Raw genomic sequence first — 23,648 nt, 5'->3', positions numbered from 1 at the left:
ATTTTTGGTGTTACTCTATAGACCCCAATTAACATGTTAGATTTATACTACAGGTCAGCACAAATGGGGCAATACCAAATTTCTATATTTTTGCTTCCTTTACTAATCTTGTAGAATAAAACCTACTGTGGGAGGAAGAAGAATCTTGTCATCACCATTTTTTAAGTGGCAGAACTCTTAACGCTCTATATAGCTGGTTCAGAGCTTTTTTTTTACAGGTTATTTTGTGCTTTACAATTTTGTTATTTGATTATTGCATTTTATATGGGACAAGCTAAGGAAAGATCATAATTTTTAATGTGTCTTATGTTTTTTCACTGTTTAGTGATTTTGTTTTATTAGACATATCTATAATAACTAGTACACCTTTTTATATATGGGAACTTTATATACTTGGTGCAACAAGTATTTGGGGGCTTTTATATTAATTTATTGATGGGACATGAACAACTTATCGTTCGATTTCTTGTTCCTTATAATAACTATTGCAGGGTATTAGACCTGTCAGCCTAGGCTGATGCACAGGTCACAGACCGGACCTTACAGTCATTTTACTATGGACAGTCCTGGCGTCTTGGCTCAGACCAGAGTAGCCATGGCGCCAATCGGAGCCCCCTAAAATGCTTTGAGGGCGCAGTGGAGCAGGAAATCCCCCTGCAGGCATTTAAAGGCGTAACACCTGTGATGGGAGTGGTACAAGGGGATGTCGGCAGTAGGTTACCAATGACAACCGAGGTTTAGCAATGCTGGTTCATCTCCAATGAAGAGCTGAACCGGCATCAGCTCCAGGACGCACTAAAACGCTGTGGATCATTATTATCCGGCGCGTAGCACTAAGGGGTTAAAATAGAGGGCATGTATATAGGATGAAAAGAATAAATCTACTCCATGTGGATCCAGAACCAAAAAATTAAGAAAAGTAAGAAAATTGATTATGACTGGAGAGAAGATCAGTGTATGGAGATGTATGTGCAGGCTACGGGGAGTGGAGAGGAAATTCACAAAATTCTTTGGGCTGAGAAATGATAAATACAGAAAAAAATACTTTACAAGGAAGTTATTACTTTAAAACCAATGAATTAAAAGGAAAGTGATCAGTATTGGAAAGATTAAATTCCCTGAGATGTGTTAAAAAAACATACTCTGCCTATCAATCACTTAGAACGACTTTAGTTTCATCATTTGTGTCCTCTTACATTCCAAGTACAATCTAGGAAAATATGTTGAATGAAAGACCGGCCACTATTTCGGATATGTATAAAACATTAAAACCAAAGAGATGATGGGAGTGAAAATAGAAACTTCTCATGATGCTCATTCTTGTCGGTCTAAAGGTTAAAAGTGGTAAGATGCTACAGTAATAGATAATACACAGGGAATATTATATATTTTACCTCTGCTGCTGTTTTTTTCAGTTTTTAGAGGGCAGTTACCTCAGTCTATGGACATGCCCCACACTACTACAAATTACTGGGACAAAGTAACTTCATGGATTATTTTATAGAAATGTGGAATAACGATGGAATAATTACAAATGATATTTTGCTATATATTTCACTATGCAGAAATTAATATAAAAGTATACATCAAGTCTTACTTTTTTATATAACAATTTAAATAATTTTTAAAAATTGAAAATATTATGGTAATTGACACTTTTCCCTATCCGGTCTAGTCTCTGGTCTAGTTTCTTTCAATACAAAAATCAATAGACAAGATCCTTAAATAATCATCTGGCTCGAGTCAGAAACCATAAAAACTTAAAACACCACTTAAAAGAAACTTTTGTGTTTTTTCAAAGTCCTATCCACTCTATATCCAACTTCAACTCTTCTGCACAATCATCTCTGTATGACTGTCATGACTTGTCAATCAAGCAGGTATAAAAGCATCAGGAGTCTAAAATCCAGTTACAAGGCTGGGAGGAAAGTCTTAAGCCCCTTCCACACTTGCAAGTTCAGCGCATCACACTCTCAGCGATTGTTGCCTAGATCCCCGGCCCGAACGCTGCAAACCGGAACTGAACTCAGCATGTCAGTTCAGTTCCGTTTTGCAGCGTTCGGGCCGGGCGATCCAGGCAGCACTCGCTGAGAGTGTGATGCAAGATCAGCGCATTACATTCACAAGTGTGCAAGGGGCCTTAGTTTTAGACAAATAGGCAAAATTTATTGCATCTCATAAAACCTCTTTAAAACACAGAAAACAATGTAGCACACACTTTCATTTCTATATCTGGTAAACACAGGAACAGATAAAGCAATCCAGATATTAAGACCGGGAGCCAAACCTCACTATGGACACTATCAACAGTTTTATAATTGGCAAACTATATTTTCGCCATTCCCACTATAAAAGCAGAACCTTAAATATTGGTATAAACACAGGATAAAACCACTTTCATCAAGTTCTCTAAAATCCAGCTCAACATCCTCGCTTCCACAGCCCCACCTGATCCTTACCCACTATAATACAATAAAATAATCAGCAATTACACTACAATTTCTCTCCAGCATATAAAACGTGGGATTCTTCTGGAAAAACAAATGTCCCTTTGATAAACAGGAGCATAAACCAAAATAACAATTATTCTTCAACCTAATAATACCTCAAAGCTTAAAAAAACCACTGAAGTAAAATGTGCAACGACCAGAAACCGTTACCATTTCTCTATTCATTTCCAATAATTGACCACATTTACACATTTAGTATTATAAACCTACATCCTCCCTCCTCCCTCAATGCATCTCACATTCGGAGTGGTAACACTTACTCAGGGTAATGGAGAAATACTACTTACCTTATTAGGTTCCTCTACGAAGCTTTGGTCACCAGTCCTCAACTTACATCTACGTGACCTCCACTTCACATCCCAAAGCCAGACTGGTGTCATCCACAAGAAACATCACCGTTGTTTGCCTGGGGCTGCTGGTGGACTCATTGGTGGCTTCATCAACTATGATACATTCTATGTCCCCATGATTTTCCACTATTATATACTCATCCTCTGCTTCTATAATGATAATCTCACCGTTATATTCCTGAATATCATCTTCTGCAATTGATAATTGAAAAGCTTCATCCGGAATTTCTTCTACTCCCCATGGAATTTCGGCATACGTTGGGACACTAAGAAGACTCCTAGCATTGGGATCCTGGCAAAGCAGCACATGAAAAAGTTCCTGGGCTGCCCCGTTGAAATTTTCCCAATGCTTCGGAGGTGGAACATGATCCACACCATTTTGCCAACAAACAAATTTCCTAAAAAGTTGATCCTGCTCGACCGCTCTTCTCCACGGAAAATTTCCAGAAAATGCGACAAACAACAAAACACCCAAGGCAAATATATCCACGCTTACATCGTTAGTTATGGTTTCAGTAGGTTTTAAATTACAAAGCTCCGGCGACATGTAGGGAATTATGGGGGACATAAATGGAACAGGAGTTCCCACCGGCTGGGTCAAGCCAAAGTCACTCAGCTTGACATGGTGACATTCCTTGTCCATTAATAACACATTGTCAGGCTTGAGGTCTCTGTGCACCAGTTGTTTGCTGTGCATGAACTCCAGAGCTCCGCACAGCTGTAGTGCACAGCGCCGCACCATCACCTCTGGAATCCCGACCTAGAAAAGAAGATATTATTAGACGTGTGCATTATGTAAATGATAAAATATGTAACTATAAATTTATCAAATCTTGGCTAAAGTCCACATCAGTGGTCTCCAGCCTGTGGCCCTCTGGTTGCTGTAAAACCACTACTCCAAAAATTGCATGACCTCCGCATCAACTACAGGACTACAGGTTATATATCACTGATCTAATAATATAAAACCTCTTTAGGAATAAGAAACCAAACCATTCATGACCACATTTCATTGAATTCATTTTAACATTTTTTTTCTAAATTCCAAAAACATTATTTTTTCCATAATTTCAACTGAGATACTTACATCAGGCTGGATGAGAGCGCAGAGGGTTCCTGCAGGAGCCAAATCCTGTGCCAGCACATAGTGGTCCACACAGTCCACAATGGAGGAGTGCGTGAAGATGATCCCATGGTAGCTGGACAGGAAGATGGAGGTACAAAGCTCCTGTAGGAAGGAGGTCCTCTTTGTTTTGTTCTTTTCCATCATTTTGAGGGCAACCATTTTACCTGATAAGAAGAAAATATATTTTATCATTAAAATTCTAGATTATTTGGGAATATTTAAATTGAAGGGGCGGTCTTCTAGCTTCATGCAATCTATTATAGAGTTTTTAGTTATTGAGGAGAGCAGGGATTCTTTTTTTTCAAGGCGCTCATCCTTTTCATAAAGAATAATTACTCTTCATAACGTAGACAACATGTAATGCAAAGCAGAATGGTTATTCCAAATATTGGACCCTTCAAATAGGATTTGGAAGTCAAAAGGCTCTAACTCCCATTGGCAAAGAAAATAATGAATTCTATAACATGAAAACCACCATCTAAAGAACTTTCAGAAATGTTACACATTCCTAAAGGCAAAAAACTAAACTTCTAAAAATATTACATAGATTATTCACTAAACTGTATCTTTTATAGACCTTTCATACTGGGTATTTACCTGTTGCCCTCTCACGTGCCTTGACCACTTGGCCGTAGGTTCCTTGTCCCAGATACTCCAGGAACTGGAAATTCTTTTCGGAAATCTTTTGCAAATCAAAGTTGCAGAATTCCATGGTGGATTTGTAGAGGGTTTTATCCGGATAGTGACTGGACAATGATAATTCAAGAAGGTCTCCAAGAAGTTGGATTTGTCTTTATGGGTCACAGGAGAATAAATCTCTTGCCGGGTCAGTTCTGTAGAAGATCTAGAAGAGGATCCAGTTTCCAAAAACTGACTGCTATCCAAGAGGTCCATCTGTCTTTTATAGGGAAACTATGACTAATAGTTGATGTCCCTCCCCTTCCATAGGTAATGGAGTGTAAATGACCCTCTTATCATATGCAAATACAGATATCACCTGGACGTTGATGTGATTATTTGTGACATTTGGATCTATTAACATATTATTGTTCTTCTGTACAACACAACAAACCTTTTCTATATGTAATGTCTATGGCTTTGTTTTGCCAGTTTCACTGGATAAAATGGAGTTGACAAATGGTGGAAGTTGTCTCCAGAGAATATTATGCAGAGTGGATTCTATGTAGACACTTACCAGTAGATAGAATTATTCTGAATGTTGTCATTTACTATTGGGAGATAAATTAATTTCTAGTATTGAGTGATGAAGTCGCTATTATTAATATATAACAAAGAACTATTGTACCTGCTGGTGGATCCCATCAATCCCTATTTAGTACAGGACAGACATTGTGCAGGTGATTATGAGGTCTCTATAATTTCTAGCCATGTTTATTCTCTTTCTGCTGACCATCACTCTGAGATCACATATATACAGTCTGTATGGAGTTGGTTGCTCTGCTTAACCTGCCGATGGCTAAAGTTCCCTGCCGCACCGTGACCGGGCATAATAGAAGTCATTGGGGTTGTAAGCTAGACACAATTTGTGTAGCCAGATCACGGTCCCATTTATGGTCGGTTAGATTTTTTTTTTTACTTTGGCAAATTGTTTAATAAACATAATTACCTTTTCTGAAGTTTACAGATTTTATGTAGGGTCAATTTTGGCTTTTTTTGTGTAAACATGTTTGGTCATATTTCATGTAGTTGTTGGGTCTGTGTCTGGGTATTTGTACTGGGATAGTATAGTCATGTATACAGTATCTTGGACAGGAGGAACATATCATGTGGTGCCATCTTTCCGCACCAGGAGGATTCTGTCTTTCATGATGGATTTTTTTTTTTTTTTTTTTTTTTGTAATTTGTGTTAGTTACCCAATACTGCGATGCAGAGGTATAATGTCCTGCCATATGGAAAGAAATATCATGTTATAATGGTGGAATACATAACAATAATGGTCCGGACCTTCATGTTGTAGTAGGAGACGTGGCTAAACATTTGTAGTATCTTTTATATACAGTTTCTAGAGATTGCATGATGATATAATTTGAGAACAAATCTATACAAATTCCATTCCAACGTGATGTATATAAGGAGAGGAGCAGATAAGGTGTTTTGTGCCTCTACAAATATAAAAGTATTGCTGATGATCTGGTGCCCCCTGTGTATGAATCCCACCTGATCTGCTTCTTAATAATCTCTTCAAGGACTTGAACCTGATGATTATTTATTTGTAAGTTGTTTTTTTTTTTTTTTTGTTTTGTGGAGATATAATGTGCTATCATAGTTTTGTGTTGATTTATAATGACCAAAAAAAGTTTCATTAATTATATTATCTTTGTAGATGTTAAAAATTCAATAAAGTTTTTTTCGCCTTGTTGATTGTTTAAAAGAGAGTAAAATTTAAATAGAATTGTATTAGGGCGGCAGAAGCTTCTATTAAGTTGCTAATGACTCATCACCTAGACCTTGGCCGGTCATGGAGACCCCATTGTTATTGAATGAGACCGACTAAGGAGCTGATCAGGGAACAAGGGATCAGGGAGTAGCCACCTCAGGATTGTTTATAGTGTTAGGAAAATGCTAATATCATTTGTCTTAAACTATATTACACTTTGGGCGTCTCTCATTTTACTGATTTAGAACCAAACAAATACTTTACCCATGTTTTATATTGAAATAAACATTTCATATTCACAGAACATTGTGTGGAGTTCACAATCACAAAATGATTCAACATATTTTGTGGATTGAAATCATCTAACATTACATCTAGATATACAATTACCTTATATATTTTCCTAGAAATCATCTGAAATGCTACGTCTGACCCCCGCTCCACTAGATCTTCAAGATTGAATGTAATATTAATGGAAAAAGAGGAGTAAGACAATATTGAATACAATTGACTAATAACTCCCTCTAATATTTCGGTTCTCAGTTTCTACTATTGGGTTGGGGAATGAAGACGCCATATACACAGGATGATCAGCCTATCCCACAAATATCAATGGGCTCAACCAATATTTATCCACGGTATTGGGAGTTTTTTAACATCCTATAATCATGTAGAATCTATACCAAGATCCATTACAGACTTCCTCGGTCTGAAATGTGTCACTTTCGAACATCAAAGCCTAATCACTTAGGGTCCAACCAATGGGACTATCACAGACCATAAGAATAATGGTGTGTAGGTTACCCCATATGAGTAGAGTGAAGGTTTATGCCATTTCTGGGGAGCACCAGGATATAATTGTTCCATGAAGTGAATGGAGCACTGCTGAACCATGAGAACATATCCTCTGCTCACATGGAGTTATTCAGGAGATTCATGCCATGCCCACCATTCATGTGATTTAAAGGGTTATCCCAAGTTTTTGCTATTGATGACTATACAGTATAATATACTGTATACTATATATATATATATATATATATATTAGTCAAGCCCCCCCCCCCCAAATGAAGACCTAGTACAATATTGTTCAAGCTTAGAAATATAAGGCCTTCTCTAAAAATCAGACCTAGCTGTAGTCATTACTGCTGCTCCTCCATGCCATTCATTACTTTTAGTAGATAACTCCATTCTGATAGGGGAATTAATTTCTTCCACACCTTAATCTTCGTTATTATCACTCAATATGTTGGGAAGAGTTGCTTTGCTTAAAATGATCATGTACTGAAATGTATGTGCTCTCTGCATGGCCGGGGGACCCCTTTGTAGGAGATATAATATCTTGGAGATTCTGGAGCGTGATGTGTTTCGGCCTCGGGAAGAGACTCTGGGGGACTATACTATTCACATGTTACATGAAATTTGGAAATGTATAAAAATATGTAGGATGGAAGGTCTCCTCCCATCTACCCCCTTGTGAGGAAATGTGAACCTGGGTCTTCATGATAATCTGTTGTAAGACCTGGATATACAGATCCATCCTTTATCACAGATTATTAATGAGAGAAGCTTTAAAACTTTCAAAGAGCTGAAAGATGAATGTAGTATTTTAGTAAGGTATCGGTATGGTTACCTTCAGATAATTCAAGCTTTAAAACTTTTAGCACATTTTGAGGTACAAGAATCTTCGCTAATTATTGTGAAGATGCAGACGCTGATGGCAACAAGACCGAAGTTATCCAAATTGTATAGATTATTAATAGAACAAGTAAATGGGGGGAGTGTTGAATCTTTGGAAGAAAATGGAGTTCGGAAGTAGGGCAGTTACCTAAACAAAAGTAGTCTCAGATTTTTAGAGACATTAACCCCTTAAGGACGCAGCCATTTTGTAGCTTAAGGCTCAGCCCCACTTTTTGGATTCTGACTTGCGTCGCTCTATATGGTTATAACTTTTTAACACTGTTACTTATCAAAGCGATTCTGAGATTGTTGTTGGGTTTTTTTTTCCCTCACATGTTGTACTTCATTTTAGTGTCCATATTAATCTGTACAGTAAATTTAAATATCGAACCCGCTCGGTGATTGAAAGAAAAACTCGAAAAAAATTCCTGTAATATACAATTTTTCATCAAATATCCTCACAAAAAATGTTCTAAAATGTTACCTGCCCAAATATGATAAGACTAAAAACCAACTTTTGTTGAAAAAAATAAGACCTCAACCAGATGAATCAACAGAAAAATACAGAGGTTATGCCCCTGAAAAGTTGTCGATAGCAAAAAAAAATGTTCTAGAATATTGGTATTGCTCAGTAAAGATATAAAAACTATATAAATGAGGTATCAACATAACATTAGCGATCCAGAGAACAAAGATAAAATAATATTTTTGTTATGGAGAGCGGGAAAAAATACAAAATAAAAATTGATGGTTTGTGTCCCCCTTAAAATCTCATGAATAAGCTATAGACCCCCCCCCCCCCAAATGAATTATCTTTAAATTGTATCTCACCTCACAAATAATAAGCCTCATTTGTTCACATTACCAAAGAAATAAATATTTTACAGCTCGTACAATGTGACAATACAAATCTGCTGTGAATGGCGCTGCTTCCATTCTATGCCCGGCCGTGCGCCCGTACAGCAGTTACCATCACATATGGGGTATCGGTACTTGGGAAGAATTGGGCATCAAACTCTGCAGAGCATTTCCTCATGTAATTCATTATAAGTGTCATTTTTGGCCTAAATTAATGTGATTTAGATGCCTTTGATTTTTGGGGGGAAATACATTTCCATGTGAAACTCTTCAAGGGTTAATAAACTTAATAGAAGGGGGGGGTTTTACATACGTAGAGCTGTGTAGTTTCTTACGTGGGGTGATTTATGAGGGTTTTACTAATATTTGTCTGTCACTTGAAAGCCCAGTTGTCCCTCAAAATGTAAGTTTTGGCGTTTTTTTTAATGAAAATTTTAAAAATCGCACCTAAAGTAATGCGCCTCATAACATCCTAAAAAAATAATACGATGCATAAAATATTATCTCAGCATAAAGCAGACATTCCAAAAATGTTAGTTGATCTACCCAATACCCTTTAACTAACTTGCAAACATTTCAAACTGTGGCAAAAATTCTCTTTTTTTTTTTTTTTTTTTTAATTTCCATTTTTTTTTCACAATGAAACTCAAAACTTATCACTTAAATTTTACAACTAACGTGAAGTACAATGGGGCACATTGACTAAGGGTCCACACACCGCATTTCCGTCGGGTTTCCCGACTATTTCCAATTAGCGCCGACTTTCATGCGACGCAAATCGGAGGCTTGGCTGTTGGACAAACCCGACTGATTCGGACTGAGCGCGGGATTTGAAATTCAAATTGTGTCGCAAGACAATCCGCTTACATACACCGGGAAGAAGAAGGTGAACTCCGGGGACCTGAGCGGGGAAGCGGCACATGCAGGATATTGGGCACACAATCTTGGTGAATCGCACCGGAATTCATTCTCGTCAGACAACGCACCTCTGGGATTGCCACAGGAGCGGGTAAGTAAATGTGCCCCAATCTCAAAATCGCCTGGATATGTTAAAGCGTTCTGCAGTTATAACCAATTATTGTGACATGTCAGATTCTAAAAATCGAGTCTGGTCACTAAGCTGAAAACAAGCATTGGTAATAAAGGGTTAAAGGGGTTGCCCACTTTTTAAGTTCCAAGTTAGTTTACTAAGTCCCTCTAATGTCCCCCTAATACCAGAAGTATAATAGTGTCTGCAGTGAGCATCACGGACGTGCACAGCACCGGATAAGAGGGTCATGTGACTCCCCAGCAGACCAATGGCGGTAAGCATGAAATTATTAGTTATGGCACTAGGACATTAGGGGACCTTATTACAATAACTTGGGACTAGTTTTGAAATTCTGCTTATAAAGTGGCCAAACCCCTTTAACCCCTTAACGCTCAGCGTCCGATATATCGGGTGCTTAACCTGTTAAATGCCGTGGTCAGTGTGACCGCTGCATTTAACTTTGCTTTTTGGGGGTCTTTCCCCCACGATGCCCCCCCCCCCCCCGAATCACTTTCGGGGGGCGCCGATCGTTGCTATAGAAGTGCTGGGGTCCGATCTGGTCCCCAGCACTGCCTGCAAGAACTGCCGGTAAGATGGCATCTGTGATGTCATCTTACTGTCAGTGCCAGCCTACACTGCTAATACCCATCAATACATGATTATTGCAGAGTATTATCATGAACAAGCAATCAGTGTTTTTGTTCATGATAATACCCTGGTGTTTTTGTATGAGAACTAGATAAATTAAACTCCTCACATGTTGAATTTCTAGATAGGTCTCCATCCTGCTCCTAGTATAACTAAGGGTGGTGACACACGTGGTGTTTTTAGGCCGTTTTGGGGCCATTTTTAGATCGTAAAAACGCATGCGTTTTTGTCCGGTTTTCCGAATTTGCGCAATTAAAAACTGATAAAAACACATGCGTTTTTTATGATCTGAAACCGCACTAACTAAAAACGGCCCAAAAATGGCCTAAAAACACCGTGTTTCACCACCCTAAGAGGATGTCCTCAGAGTGGTCTAACCTGTGCCCATTACCATGACATTAACACATTAATCCCCTCTGTTTGTGGACACAAGCCATTAATTATAGCTTAATCTTATTCCCAGGAGTTTCTCCACAGCCTCCAGGAGAAGCTCCTCACCCCGGGAAGTCTGACATTTACATCTGACTTCTCCTTGTCTAGAAGACAAACCCCAGTCCTGAGCAGGCAAACGCATATACAAAGACATTTCTGTACATTTTTACAATTTACTACGGAAGTCGTCATCAGAGCCGCACTTGTGGAACTATAGTCTGGCCCAGTTACAATGATAAGCTCTGTTATTTGTGTTCTTTGTGTCTGTCCCTGTGTCAAGCCCTCCTCCATATCCCCCTGACAGGTTCCCTTTATATCCTGGCAGCAGGAAGTACAAGCCCTCCTCCATATCCCCCTGACAGGTTCCCTTTATATCCTGGCAGCAGGAAGTACAAGCCCTCCTCCATATCCCCCTGACAGGTTCCCTTTATATCCTGGCAGCAGGAAGTACAAGCCCTCCTCCATATCCCCCTGACAGGTTCCCTTGATATCCTGGCAGCAGGAAGTACAAGCCCTCCTCCATATCCCCCTGACAGGTTCCCTTTATATCCTGGCAGCAGGAAGTACAAGCCCTCCTCCATATCCCCCTGACAGGTTCCCTTTATATCCTGGCAGCCCTCCTCCGTATCCCCCTGACAGGTTTCCTTTATATCCTGGCAGCAGGAAGTACAAGCCCTCCTCCGTATCGCCCTGACAGGTTCCCGATATATCCTGGCAGCAGGAAGTACAAGCCCTCCTCCGTATCGCCCTGACAGGTTCCCTTTATATCCTGGCAGCAGGAAGTACAAGCCCTCCTCCGTATCCCCCTGACAGGTTCTTTTTATATCCTGGCAGCAAGAAGTACAAGCTCTCGTCCATATCCCCCTGACAGGTTCTCTTTATATCCTGGCAGCAAGAAGTACAAGCTCTCGTCCATATCCCCCTGACAGGTTCTCTTTATATCCTGGCAGCAAGAAGTACAAGCCCTCCTCCATATCCCCCTGACAGGTTCCCTTTATATCCTGACAGCAGGAAGTACAAGCCCTCCTCCATATCCTCCTGACAGGTTCTTTTTAAATCGTGACAGCAGGAAGTACAAGCCCTCCTCCAATCATAGATCGCTTGACTGATAACAATCATAGTATCCACGGACCACGTTTTTGTAGTCTATATTCTATTTTTAAAAGGCAGAAATGTGCACTTGGGCCCTATTAGTGCCATTTTTGCCTCTTTTTTTAGCCCAGCCTGAGGTCTTAAAGAGTGTGTATATTTCTAGGTATAGGATATTATTTTTATTTCTAACTGTTATACTTCAAGTGTCTGCACTAAGGTATACCTTAGCCGTTTTGTTTGTTGTTAACTGTCACACCTGGGGAGGTAACTAGGTCGTATTTTGGTTATTTTGGATCCCTTGCCACAAAAACATATTTATGTAAAACTTTACTGGTTGTCAAAAAAATCTATAAATATAATAAGCCTTTTTACTTTTTTGGGGGGTTAAAGTCATAAAAATAGGAGAAAAATATTTTTTACTTAGTTGCAAATGTTACATTAGTATAATATGAATGTTCCTGAAATATCTTCTTACCAAATGCCTTACACCCACCTCCCCCTGCCATTGGCTGTAACATTTGGAGCGTGAGAGAAGCCTCTCATATGAGAACAGTATAAAACCGTATCAACAGAAACTTCATTCAAGTTCTGCGCATGTGTCTTCTGCCAGGGAAAATGAGGTGTCCGACCTTGTCTGTGACCGTTCTTCTCTATAGTACACAGAATATAGAGACTCGTGTAGCCTCTGGTATATACAGAATATAGAGACTCGTGTAGCCTCTGGTATATACAGAACATAGAGACTCGTGTAGCCTCTGGTATATACAGAATATAGAGACTTGTGTAGCCTCTGGTATATACAGAATATAGACTCGTGTAGCCTCTGGTATATACAGAATATAGAGACTCGTGTAGCCTCCGGTGTACAGAATATAGAGACTCGTGTAGCCTCTGGTACATACAGAATATAGAGACTCGTGTAGCCTCTGGTATATACAGAATATAGAGACTCGTGTATCCTCTGGTATATACAGAATATAGAGACTCGTTTAGCCTCTGGTATATACAGAATATAGAGACTCGTTTAGCCTCTGGTATATACACAATATAGAGACTCGTGTAGCCTCCGGTGTACAGAATATAGAGACTCGTGTAGCCTCTGGTACATACAGAATATAGAGACTCGTGTATCCTCTGGTATATACAGAATATAGAGACTCGTGTATCCTCTGGTATATACAGAATATAGAGACTCGTGTATCCTCTGGTATATACAGAATATAGAGACTCGTGTATCCTCTGGTATATACAGAATATAGAGACTCGTGTATCCTCTGGTATATACAGAATATAGAGACTCGTGTAGCCTCTGGTATATACAGAATATAGAGACTCGTGTAGCCTCTGGTATATACAGAATATAGAGACTCGTGTAGCCTCTGGTATATACAGAATATAGAGACTCGTGTAGCCTCTGGTATATACAGAATATAGAGACTCGTGTAGCCTCTGGTATATACAGAATATAGAGACTCGTGTAGCCTCCGGTGTACAGAATATAGAGACTCGTGTAGCCTCTGGTATATACAGAATATAGAGACTTGTGTAGCCTCTGGTATATACAGAATATAGAGACTCGTGTAGCCTCTGGTATATACACAATATAGAGACTCGTGTAGCCTCCGGTATATACACAATATAGAGACTCGTGTAGCCTCTGGTATATACAGAATATAGAGACTCGTGTAGCCTCTGGTATATACAGAATATAGAGATGGGTGTGGTCTATAGTATACAGAAGAGAACACAATAATAATAATCATAATTCTTTATATTTCTGTATTTGTCTTTCAGATAATCCTGTGGATTGTTGTGTATAGAAGACAGGAAGATCTATGAGGAGATGGAAGTAGTGGTCAGACACCAAAATTAATAGATGATATATTGATACACATGAAAGAACTCCCCATATTGTAGATTTTGATGTTATATCCTTAAGGTCAATATTGTCTCATTTTATGGGGGTCCAACACCCAGAACTTGACGGCTGGCACAGGGACAGACACACAGAACACAAAGAACATTTGTAACTGGACCCGACTATAGAACCACAAGTGCGGCTCTGATGACGACCTCAGGAGTAAAATTGTAAAAATGTACAGAAATGTGTTTGTATAGGCGTTTGCCTGCTCAGGGCTGGGGTTTGTCTTCTAGACAAGGAGAAGTCAGATGTAAATGTCAGACTTCCCGGGGTGAGGAGCTTCTCCTGGAGGCTGTGGAGGACACCAGGGATATTAGAATTACACTATAAGTAATGGACTTGTGTCCACAAACAGAGGGGATTAATGTGTAAATGTCATGGTAATGGGCACCGGTTAGACCACTCTGAGGACATCCTCTTAGACCTTCATCCTACTTCTAGCGTCTCTATCTAAAAATTCAACATGATTTTAGTTCTCATACAAAAACACCAAAATATTAGATTCCTTAAGGACGTGGCCCTTTTTCATTTTTGCATCGTTATTTCTCACTCCCCACCTTCAAAAATCTACAACTTTTTTTATTTTTCCATGTAAAGAGCTGTGTTTGGGCTTGTTTTCTGCATAACAAATTAATCTTCATAGTGATGGTATTTAATATTCTATGCTGTGTACTGGGAAGCAGGAAAAAAAATTCTGAAAACAGTGAAAATTATTAAAAAACACATTTGCGCTATTTCTTGCAGGCTTGGATTTTACGTCTTTCACTACGTGCACTAAATGACATGTGTACTTCATTCAATGGGTCAATACGATTACAGGGATACCAAGTTTGTATAGGTTTTATAATGTTTTCATACATTTACAAGAAATGAAAACCCCCTGTACAAAAAAAAAAAAATTCTTCATTTTGCCATATTCTTGTGCTAATAACTTTTTCATACTTTGGTGTACGGAGCTGTGGGTGGTTTAATTTTTACGAATTTTGATGACATTTTCAATGCTTTTATTTTTAGGATTGTACGACCTTTTGATCACTTTTTATTGAATTTTTTTAAAATGGCATAGAAAATGGCATTTGCGACTTTGGGCACCATTTTCTGCTACGGGGGATAAATTCAGATTTTTTTTTAATATAATTTTTTTTACTTTTTTTATTTTTACTATTTTTCAGACCCCCCTAGGGTACCTTAACCCTAGGGTGTCTGATACTACCATATATTGCCTTACTGCAGTATGGCAGTATATGGGGATTTTGCACACCATCTATTACAATGTGCAAATCGCGATCGTATGGAATATGGCGGCGCCTATGCGCCGCCGACGGGAATCAAAGGGTTAACACTCGCGATCGGTGCAAGCACCGATCCGGGGTGTTGGCTTCATTGTGAAGCAAGCACCCAGTGAGTATGATGAGGGCTCAGCCCGTGAACCCTCTTCATACTCCCCCATGCACAATAAAACATACAGTTACGTCTTATTGCGCTATGGGGTTAAAGGGGTTTGCCACTTTATAAGCAAAATTTCAAAAGCAGTCCCAACTTTTTGTAATAGGGCGCCGTAATGTCCCAGTCCCAATTTTATCCTTACCACCTTCATTTCTGTATCCCACTGAAATCCAGCCGTCAGCAATGCAGAATCTGGTGCTTCGTCCATAAATGGCGTCTTCTGGGGAGTCATATGACGCTCTCGTCCGGTCCTGTGCTCGTCTCTGATTCTCTCTGCGGACACTATATTATAATTCTGGTATCTTACTTATGGTAAGCTTAAAATTATTATTTATGGCACTGGGACATTAGGGGGGCTTATTACAATAAGTTGGAACTTAAAAAGTTGCCAACCCCTTTAACCCCTTATCATCGGTGCTTGTTTTCAGCTTATTGACCAGACTCCATTTTTAGAATCTAACATTTCACAATAATTGGTTAGAACTGCCGAATGCTTTAACATATCCAGGTGATTTAGAGATTTGTTTTCTCGTGACACATTTTACAACTAACATGAAGTACAATGTAAGTGACAAGTTTTGTGTTACATTTTGAAACAAAAATGGAAATTTGGCAAAAATTCGGAAATCTTTTTTATTTTCACAGTTTGAAATGTTTCCAAGTTAGTTATCAAGAATATTGGGTAGTTGAACTAACATTTTTGGAATGTCTGCTTTATGTTAGGATGATATTTTATGTATCCTATTATTTTTCTAGGATGTTATGAGGCGCAGAACTTTAGGTGCCATTTTTCAAATTTTCATGAAAAAAAAAAAATCTCCAAAACTGGATGGACAACTCGGCTTTCAAGTGACCGAGAGACATAAATATTAGTAAAACCCCATAAATTACCCCACATTAGAAACTACACAGCTCTACGTATGTAAAAAAAAACCTGTCTAACCCTTGAAGAGTTTCACATGGATTAAAACCAAAATGGAAATGTGATTTAGAAGCCTTCAAATTTTTTTTGAGAAAATACATTAATTTAGGCCAAAAATGACACTTATAATGAACTACATGATAAAATGCTTTGTAAAGTTTGATGCCCAATTCCTCCCAAGTACTGATACCCCATATGTGGTGGTAACTGCTGTATGGGCGCACGGCCGGGCATAGGATGGAAGCCGCGCCATTCACAGCAGATTTGTATTGTCACATTGTACAAGCTATAAAATATTTATTTCTTTTGGTAATGTGAACATTTGAGGGTTTATTATTTGTGAGGTGACATACAATGTATAGATAATTAATTTTGGGGCTCTGTAGCTCATTCATGAGATTTTATTAACTATTTCAAGGGGGACACAAACACTTTTCCCAGTCTCCATAACATATAAATAATATTATATCTTTATTCTCTGGTTCACTAGAATTATGTTAATACCTCATTTATTTAGTTTTTCATATCTTTACTCATTAAAGAAGAGTTTCCATTTGTGAAATTTTGCATAACAAGTTTTTTACCCCCAACAATATACAAAATATACAAAATCAGATGTATAGGTACATATCTTATTCTAACCAGAAGCATCAGCTGAGTGGATATCAAATCTTTGTAAAGTTTGGAAATTCAGAAATAAAGATTGGATTTTTAGCCCCATTATACACCCCCCCCCCCCCAAAAAAAAAAGGTTTTCTCCTCCCTACTCACAATTCACCCTCTTCCCTCGGAGAACATTGGTGACCATACCTTTGAAATGCTGTCTCTCGAAAAACAATTCTTCTCTTTTCTTTTCTGTAAGAAAATCAGCTAGCATCAAGAACATCCTAGCACCCAGTGTTTTAACACAACACAAAACAACAAAAACCAATAATGAAAAGGGATGTATTAAAAAATGCGGTGGAAAAAATATGTCTATGCTGCAAATCAATAAATACAGGTTCCCAGTTCAAGTCAAACAACACGAAAGAAACACATACCATTAATTATAATATGTCTTGCCAAAGCAAATATGTGATATATCTTATAGAATGTAACATCTGTCACCTACAATATGTTGGTAGGACCGTCCAACCGCTACATAACCGTCTCAATAAACATCGAGGAAATATAAAGAAAAAATTCCTACTTCAAGGTCTTTCCAAACATTGTGCTCTAAAACATCCAAAATCTACATTTCCGATCTCAATCATGCCTATAGATCATATACCCGATACCACAGCGAACCGTTTCCAAACACTTTGCAGACGCGAAGTATATTGGATTTTCAAGCTCAATACATTATCCCCATTAGGGTTAAACGGAGCAAAAGAAACCATCCTTTAAAGAAAGGGTTTCTGTCTTCTTACCTTGAATCTTCAGTCTCTTTCTTTCCATACATCAGATTGAGTTGTAATATGTCACCTCCCGGCTTCCGTAATGCCAGTTCTGCTAAGACACCTTTCAGCTTCTATACATGTAAACCCCAGGTAGCTAAAAATCTCTACTAATTCAGACCCTAGCCAGCTTCCGTAGTGGTAGTTCCATCTTGACACCACACAGCTTCCGTACTTGTAGTTCCAAGCAATTTTACAGACATTTTTTTTTTCAACATACCAACCAGGAACGCCGAACTGTTTATTAGTATCCATGTACCGTCCTCCAACTCAATGTTTGGCTGCAATTCCAATTGTTACACTTTTTTTGTATTTATCAATATGTCTATGTATTTATTCCAATGAATTTTATGTGATCTCACTAATCCTAAGTCCAATTGACCGGAAATGCCCCTTGTGACCAAGCTTACCTTTAAATACTGATGTTTCTTTTACTATGATATGAACCAGATGAAGCGCTCGGTTCGGGCGCGAAACGCGTTGTTCTAATTCTTCTTTTTTATTTATTTATTTATGTATTTTATCATAAAATAAAAGTAACTTATCTTTGGCAAAGTCTCCAGCGCCGAACAATTGCTCAATACCTACCACTATTTGAATTATTGTCACACTGACTCATTTAATCTCTGGAAGGCGGCCCGCGCGCCCACTAGGAGGCGGGGACGCGCGTGCCGGACCACCCTTAGCCATTGTGAGAGGTAACCACAGTGGCAGGGGTCCGGGAGCACAGGTGACAAGGTATAGGAGATATATCCTTAATATATTTCTAAAGATCTGAGACCACTTTTGTTTAGATAACTTCCCTTCTTCAGAATTCCATTTTTCTAAAGATTCGACATTCCCCCCATTTACTTGTTCTATTAATAATCTATACAATTTGGATAACTTGGGTCTTGATGCCATCAGCGTTTGCATCTTCAGAATAATTAGCGGAGATTCTTGTACCTCATAATGTGCTAAAAGTTTTATAGCTTGAATTATCTGAAGGTAACCATACCGATATCTTTCCAAAATACTACATTCATCTTTCAGCTCTTTGAAGGTTTTAAAGCTTCTCTCATTAATATTCTGTGAGAAACTATGGATGTGTTAATCCGGGTCTTACAACATATATTACAATGAAGATCCCAGGTTCACATTTCCACAGAAGGGGGTAGATGGGAGGAGACCTTCCATTCTACAAATTTTTATAGATTTCCAAATTTCATGTAACATGGGAATAGTATAGTCCCCCAGAGTCTTCCCGAGGCCGGAACACATCACGCTCCAGAATCTCCAAGATATTATATCTCCTACAAAGGGGTCCCCTCAATTTCTACTATTGGGTTGGGAAATGAAAGCAGAATTATAAGGAGTTATTATTCACCCGTGTATATGCATTCAACATTGAATGTAATAGGGAGTAAGACAAACTTGAAAATCTAGGGGAGCGGGTGTCAGATGTAACATTTCAGATGCTTTATAGGAGAAATATATAAGGTCATTGAATATCTAGATGTAACAGAGGATTTCGATCCACAAAATATGTTGATTAATTTTATGGGTATGAACTCCACACAATGTCTGTGAATAGGAAATGTATATTTCAATATAAAACATGGGTAAAGTATTTGTTTGTAAAATGAGGGGCGTCTCAGGTGTAATATAGTTTCAGACAAATGATATTAGCATTTTCCTAACACTATAAACAATCCTGAGGAGGCTACTCCCTGATCCCTTGTTCCCTGATCAGCTCCTTAGTCGGTCTCATTCAATAACAATGGGGTCTCCATGACTGGCCAAGGTCTTGGTGATGAGTCATTAGCAACTTAATAGAAGCTTCTGCCGCCCTAATACAATCCTATTAAAATTTGACTCTCTAAAACAACCAACAAGGCGAAGAAAAACTTTATTGAATATCTACAAAGACAATATAATTTATGAAACTTTAAAAACAGTTTTTGGTCATTATAAATCAACACAAAATTATGATAACACATTATATCTCCACAAAACTAGCAAATAAATAATAATCTCTTCAAGGACTTTAATTTGATGATTTAGAAGCAGATCAGGTGGGATTCATACACAGGGGGCACCAGATCATCAGCAATACTTTTATATTTGTAGAGGCACAAAACACCTTATCTGCTCCTCTCCTTATATACATCACGTTGGAATGGAATTTGTATAGATTTGTTCTCGAATTATATCATCATGCAATCTCTAGAAACTGTATATAAAAGATAATACAAATGTTTAGCCACATCTCCTACTACAACATGAAGGTCTCCGAACCATTATTGTTATGTATTCCACCATTATTCCAGCATTATAACAGGATATTTCTTTCCATATGGCAGGACATTATACCTCTGCATCGCAGTATTGGGTAACTAACACAAATTTAAAAAAATAAAAGAAAAAATCCGTCATGAAAGACCGAATCCTCCTGCTGCTGAAAGATGGCACCACATGATATGTTCCTCCTGTCTGTATACATGACTATACTATCCCAGAATAAATACCCAGACACAGACCCAACAACTACATGAAATGTGACCAAACGCCAAAATTGACCCTACATAAAATCGGTAAACTTCAGAAAAGAAAATTATATTTATTAAACAATTTGTCAAACATAAAAAAAAATGTTAAAAAAAGCCAACCATCCATAAATGGGACCGTGATCTGGCAACACAAATAACATCTATCTTATAACCCCAATGACTTCTATTATGCAGGGTCACGGTGCGGCAGGGAACTTTAGCCATCGGCAGGTTAAGCAGAGCAACCAACTCTACACAGGATGTGTATATGTGACCTCCGAGTGATGGTCAGCAGAAAGAGAATAAACATGGCTAGAAATTATAGAGACCTCATTTACACTCCATTACCTATGGAAGGGGTGGGACATCAACTATTAGTCATAGTTTCCCTATAAAAGACAGATGGACCTCTTGGATAGCAGTCAGTTTTTGGAAACTGGATCCTCTTCTAGATCTTCTACAGAACTGACCCTGCAAGAGATTTATTCTCCTGTGACCCATAAAGACGAATCCAACTTCTTGGAGACCTTCTTGAATTTTCATTGTCCAGTCACTATCCGGATAAAACCCTCTACAAATCCACCATGGAATTCTGCAACTTTGAGGTGCAAAAGATTTCCGAAAAGAATTTCCAGTTCCTGGAGTATCTGGGAAAAGGAACCTACGGCCAAGTGGTCAAGGCACGTGAGAGGGCAACAGGTAAATACCCAGTATGAAAGGTCTATAAAAGATTCAGTTTAGTGAATAATCTGTGTAATATTTTTAGAAGTTTGTTTTGTTTTTTTGCCTTTACAAATGGGTAACAATTTTGAAAGTTCTTTAGATGGTGGTTTTCATGTTATAGAATTCATTATTTTCTTTGCCAATGAGACTTATGACTTCCAAATTTGAATTCCAAATTTGACTGAAAGGTCATCTTTGGAATAACCGTTGTGCTTTGCATTACATGTTGTCTACTTTATGAAGAGTAATAATTCTTTATGAAAAGGATGAGCGCTTACGTAGCAGCTAGAATAACTACATAAGATTAGAACGAGCAGTATACAAAAAAAGAAACACGTCAAAGAAATTTGATGCCATTTGGGGAATGCGGATTGATACTCCTGGGTTACCGTCAGGTGCACTACTGACAGATGCTTTACTGCATGTGTAGGGCTATCAAATGTACAGAGAGAATGCTACCATAGGGAAGTTACTAGCATTGGATAAGAGTTGCACTTAGGAGTCCAGTCCTTAAATATCGGCAAAAGTCAATACCCTACTGCATACAGGTCAATTGTACACCTCGGTCTAGGCAGGGGAGGGGTGGGCATGGGAGGTTTCTGTGCTTGTATGTTAGAAACGGTTATAATTTTTCTGTTGTATTACTGTTGCCTGTGCAATGTTATGTCTGTATTAGATTTGTGTAATGAAAAAAAAAAAGAAAATGATGAGCGCCTTGAAAAAAGGATCCCCACTCCACTCAATATCTAACAACTCTAATAGATTTCATGAAGCTAGAAGACCGCCCCTTCAATTTAAATATCATTTCCAAATATTATAGAATTTTATTGATAAAATTTTCTTCTTATCAGGTAAAATGGTTGCCCTCAAAATGATGGAAAAGAGCAAAACAAAGAGGACCTCCTTCCTAGAGGAGCTTTGTACCTCCATCTTCCTGTCCAGCTACCATGGGATCATCTTCACTCACTCCTCCATTGTGGACTGTGTGGACCACTATGTGCTGGCCCAGGATTTGGCTCCTGCAGGAACCCTCTGCGCTCTCATCCAGCCTGATGTAAGTATCTCAGATGAAATTATGGAAAAAAAAAAAATGTTTTTGGAATTTAGAAAAAATTTTTTGTAGATGTTAAAATGAATTCAATGAAATGTGGTCATGAATGGTTTGGTTACTTATTCCTAAAGAGGTTTTATATTATTAGATCAGTGATATATAACCTGTAGTCCTGCAGCTGATGCGGAGGTCATGAAATTTTAGGAGTAGTGGTTTTACAGCAACCAGAGGGCCACAGGCTGGAGACCACTGATGTGGACTTAAGCCAAGATTTGATAAATTTATAGTTACATATTTTATCATTTACATAATGCACACGTCTAATAATATCTTCTTTTCTAGGTCGGGATTCCAGAGGTGATGGTGCGGCGCTGTGCACTACAGCTGTGCGGAGCTCTGGAGTTCATGCACAGCAAACAACTGGTGCACAGAGACCTCAAACCTGACAACGTTTTATTAATGGACAAGGAATGTCACCAGGTCAAGCTGAGTGACTTTGGCTTGACCCAGCAGGTGGGAACTCCTGTTCCATTTATGTCCCCCATAATTCCCTACATGTCACCGGAGCTTTGTAATTTAAGACCTACGGAAACCATAACTAACGATGCAAGCGTGGATATATTTGCCTTGGGTGTTTTGTTGTTTGTTGCATTTTCTGGAAAATTTCCGTGGAGAAAAGCGGTCGAGCAGGATCAATTTTTTAGGAAATTTGTTTGTTGGCAAAATGGTGTGGATCATGTTTCACCTCCGAAGCATTGGGAAAATTTCAATGGAGCAGCCCAGGAACTTTTTCATGTGCTGCTTTGCCAGGATCCCAATGCCAGGAGTCTACGTAGTGTCCCAACTTATGCCGAAATTCCATGGGGAGTAGAAGATATTCCGGAGGAACCTTTTCAATTATTATTTGCAGAAGATGGTATTCAGGAATATAACGGTGAGATTATCATCATAGAAGCAGAGGATGAATATATAATAGTGGAAAACCATGGGGACATAGAATGCATCATAGTCGATGAAGCCACCAATGAGTCCACCAGCAGCCCCAGTCAAACAACGGTGATGTTTCTTGTGGATGACACCAGTCTGGCTTTGGGATGTGAAGTGGAGGTCACGTAGATGTAAGTTGAGGACTGGTGACCAAAACTTCCTAGAGGAAACTAATAAGGTAAGTAGTATTTCTCCATTACCCTGAGTAAGTGTTACCCCTCCGAATGTGAGATGCATTGAGTAAGGAGGGAGGATGGAGGTTTATAATACTAAATGTGTAAATGTGGTCAATTATTGGGAATGAATAGAGAAATGGTAACGGTTTCTGGTCGTTGCACATTTTACTTCCGTGTTTAAGCTTTGAGGAATTATTAGGTTGAAGAATAATTGTTATTATGGTTTATGCTCCTGTTTATCAAAGGGACATTTGTTTTTCCAGAAGAATCCCAAGTTTTATATGCTGGAGAGAAATTGTAGTGTAATTGCTGATTATTTTATTGCATTATAGT

At 38.6% G+C, this 23,648-nt stretch overlaps 2 protein-coding genes across 2 annotated transcripts; one reads left to right on the top strand and one right to left on the bottom strand.

Moving 5' to 3' along the window:
• Positions 1-2,846: 2,846 nt before the first annotated feature.
• Positions 2,847-4,698, bottom strand: LOC140122909 (serine/threonine-protein kinase SBK1-like). The gene is made up of 3 exons (XM_072144150.1): positions 4,584-4,698; positions 3,948-4,150; positions 2,847-3,620 (listed from the first exon to the last, which is right to left on the bottom strand). Exons 1-3 carry the CDS (start codon positions 4,696-4,698, stop codon positions 2,847-2,849), a joined length of 1,092 nt encoding a protein of 363 aa, XP_072000251.1.
• A 16,264-nt stretch (positions 4,699-20,962) lies between these two features.
• Positions 20,963-23,268, top strand: LOC140122908 (serine/threonine-protein kinase SBK1-like). The gene is made up of 3 exons (XM_072144149.1): positions 20,963-21,077; positions 21,953-22,155; positions 22,495-23,268. Exons 1-3 carry the CDS (start codon positions 20,963-20,965, stop codon positions 23,266-23,268), a joined length of 1,092 nt encoding a protein of 363 aa, XP_072000250.1.
• The last annotated feature ends 380 nt before the right edge of the window (positions 23,269-23,648 follow it).

The sequence above is a fragment of the Engystomops pustulosus genome, chromosome 3 (genome assembly GCF_040894005.1).
Source record: "Engystomops pustulosus chromosome 3, aEngPut4.maternal, whole genome shotgun sequence".
Classification (NCBI taxonomy): Eukaryota; Metazoa; Chordata; class Amphibia; order Anura; family Leptodactylidae; genus Engystomops; species Engystomops pustulosus.
Note: the sequence above shows the minus strand (reverse complement) of the source record. Positions and strands in the feature narration are given on the sequence as shown.

Coding starts and splice junctions, on each gene's coding strand:
- LOC140122909 (XM_072144150.1), bottom strand. CDS start 4,698: ATGGAATTCTGCAACTTTGATTTGCAAAAGATTTCCGAAAAGAATTTC. Junction 4,151..4,583: donor GGCACGTGAGAGGGCAACAG/GTAAATACCCAG, acceptor TCTTCTTATCAG/GTAAAATGGTTGCCCTCAAA. Junction 3,621..3,947: donor GCGCTCTCATCCAGCCTGAT/GTAAGTATCTCA, acceptor CTTCTTTTCTAG/GTCGGGATTCCAGAGGTGAT.
- LOC140122908 (XM_072144149.1), top strand. CDS start 20,963: ATGGAATTCTGCAACTTTGAGGTGCAAAAGATTTCCGAAAAGAATTTC. Junction 21,078..21,952: donor GGCACGTGAGAGGGCAACAG/GTAAATACCCAG, acceptor TCTTCTTATCAG/GTAAAATGGTTGCCCTCAAA. Junction 22,156..22,494: donor GCGCTCTCATCCAGCCTGAT/GTAAGTATCTCA, acceptor CTTCTTTTCTAG/GTCGGGATTCCAGAGGTGAT.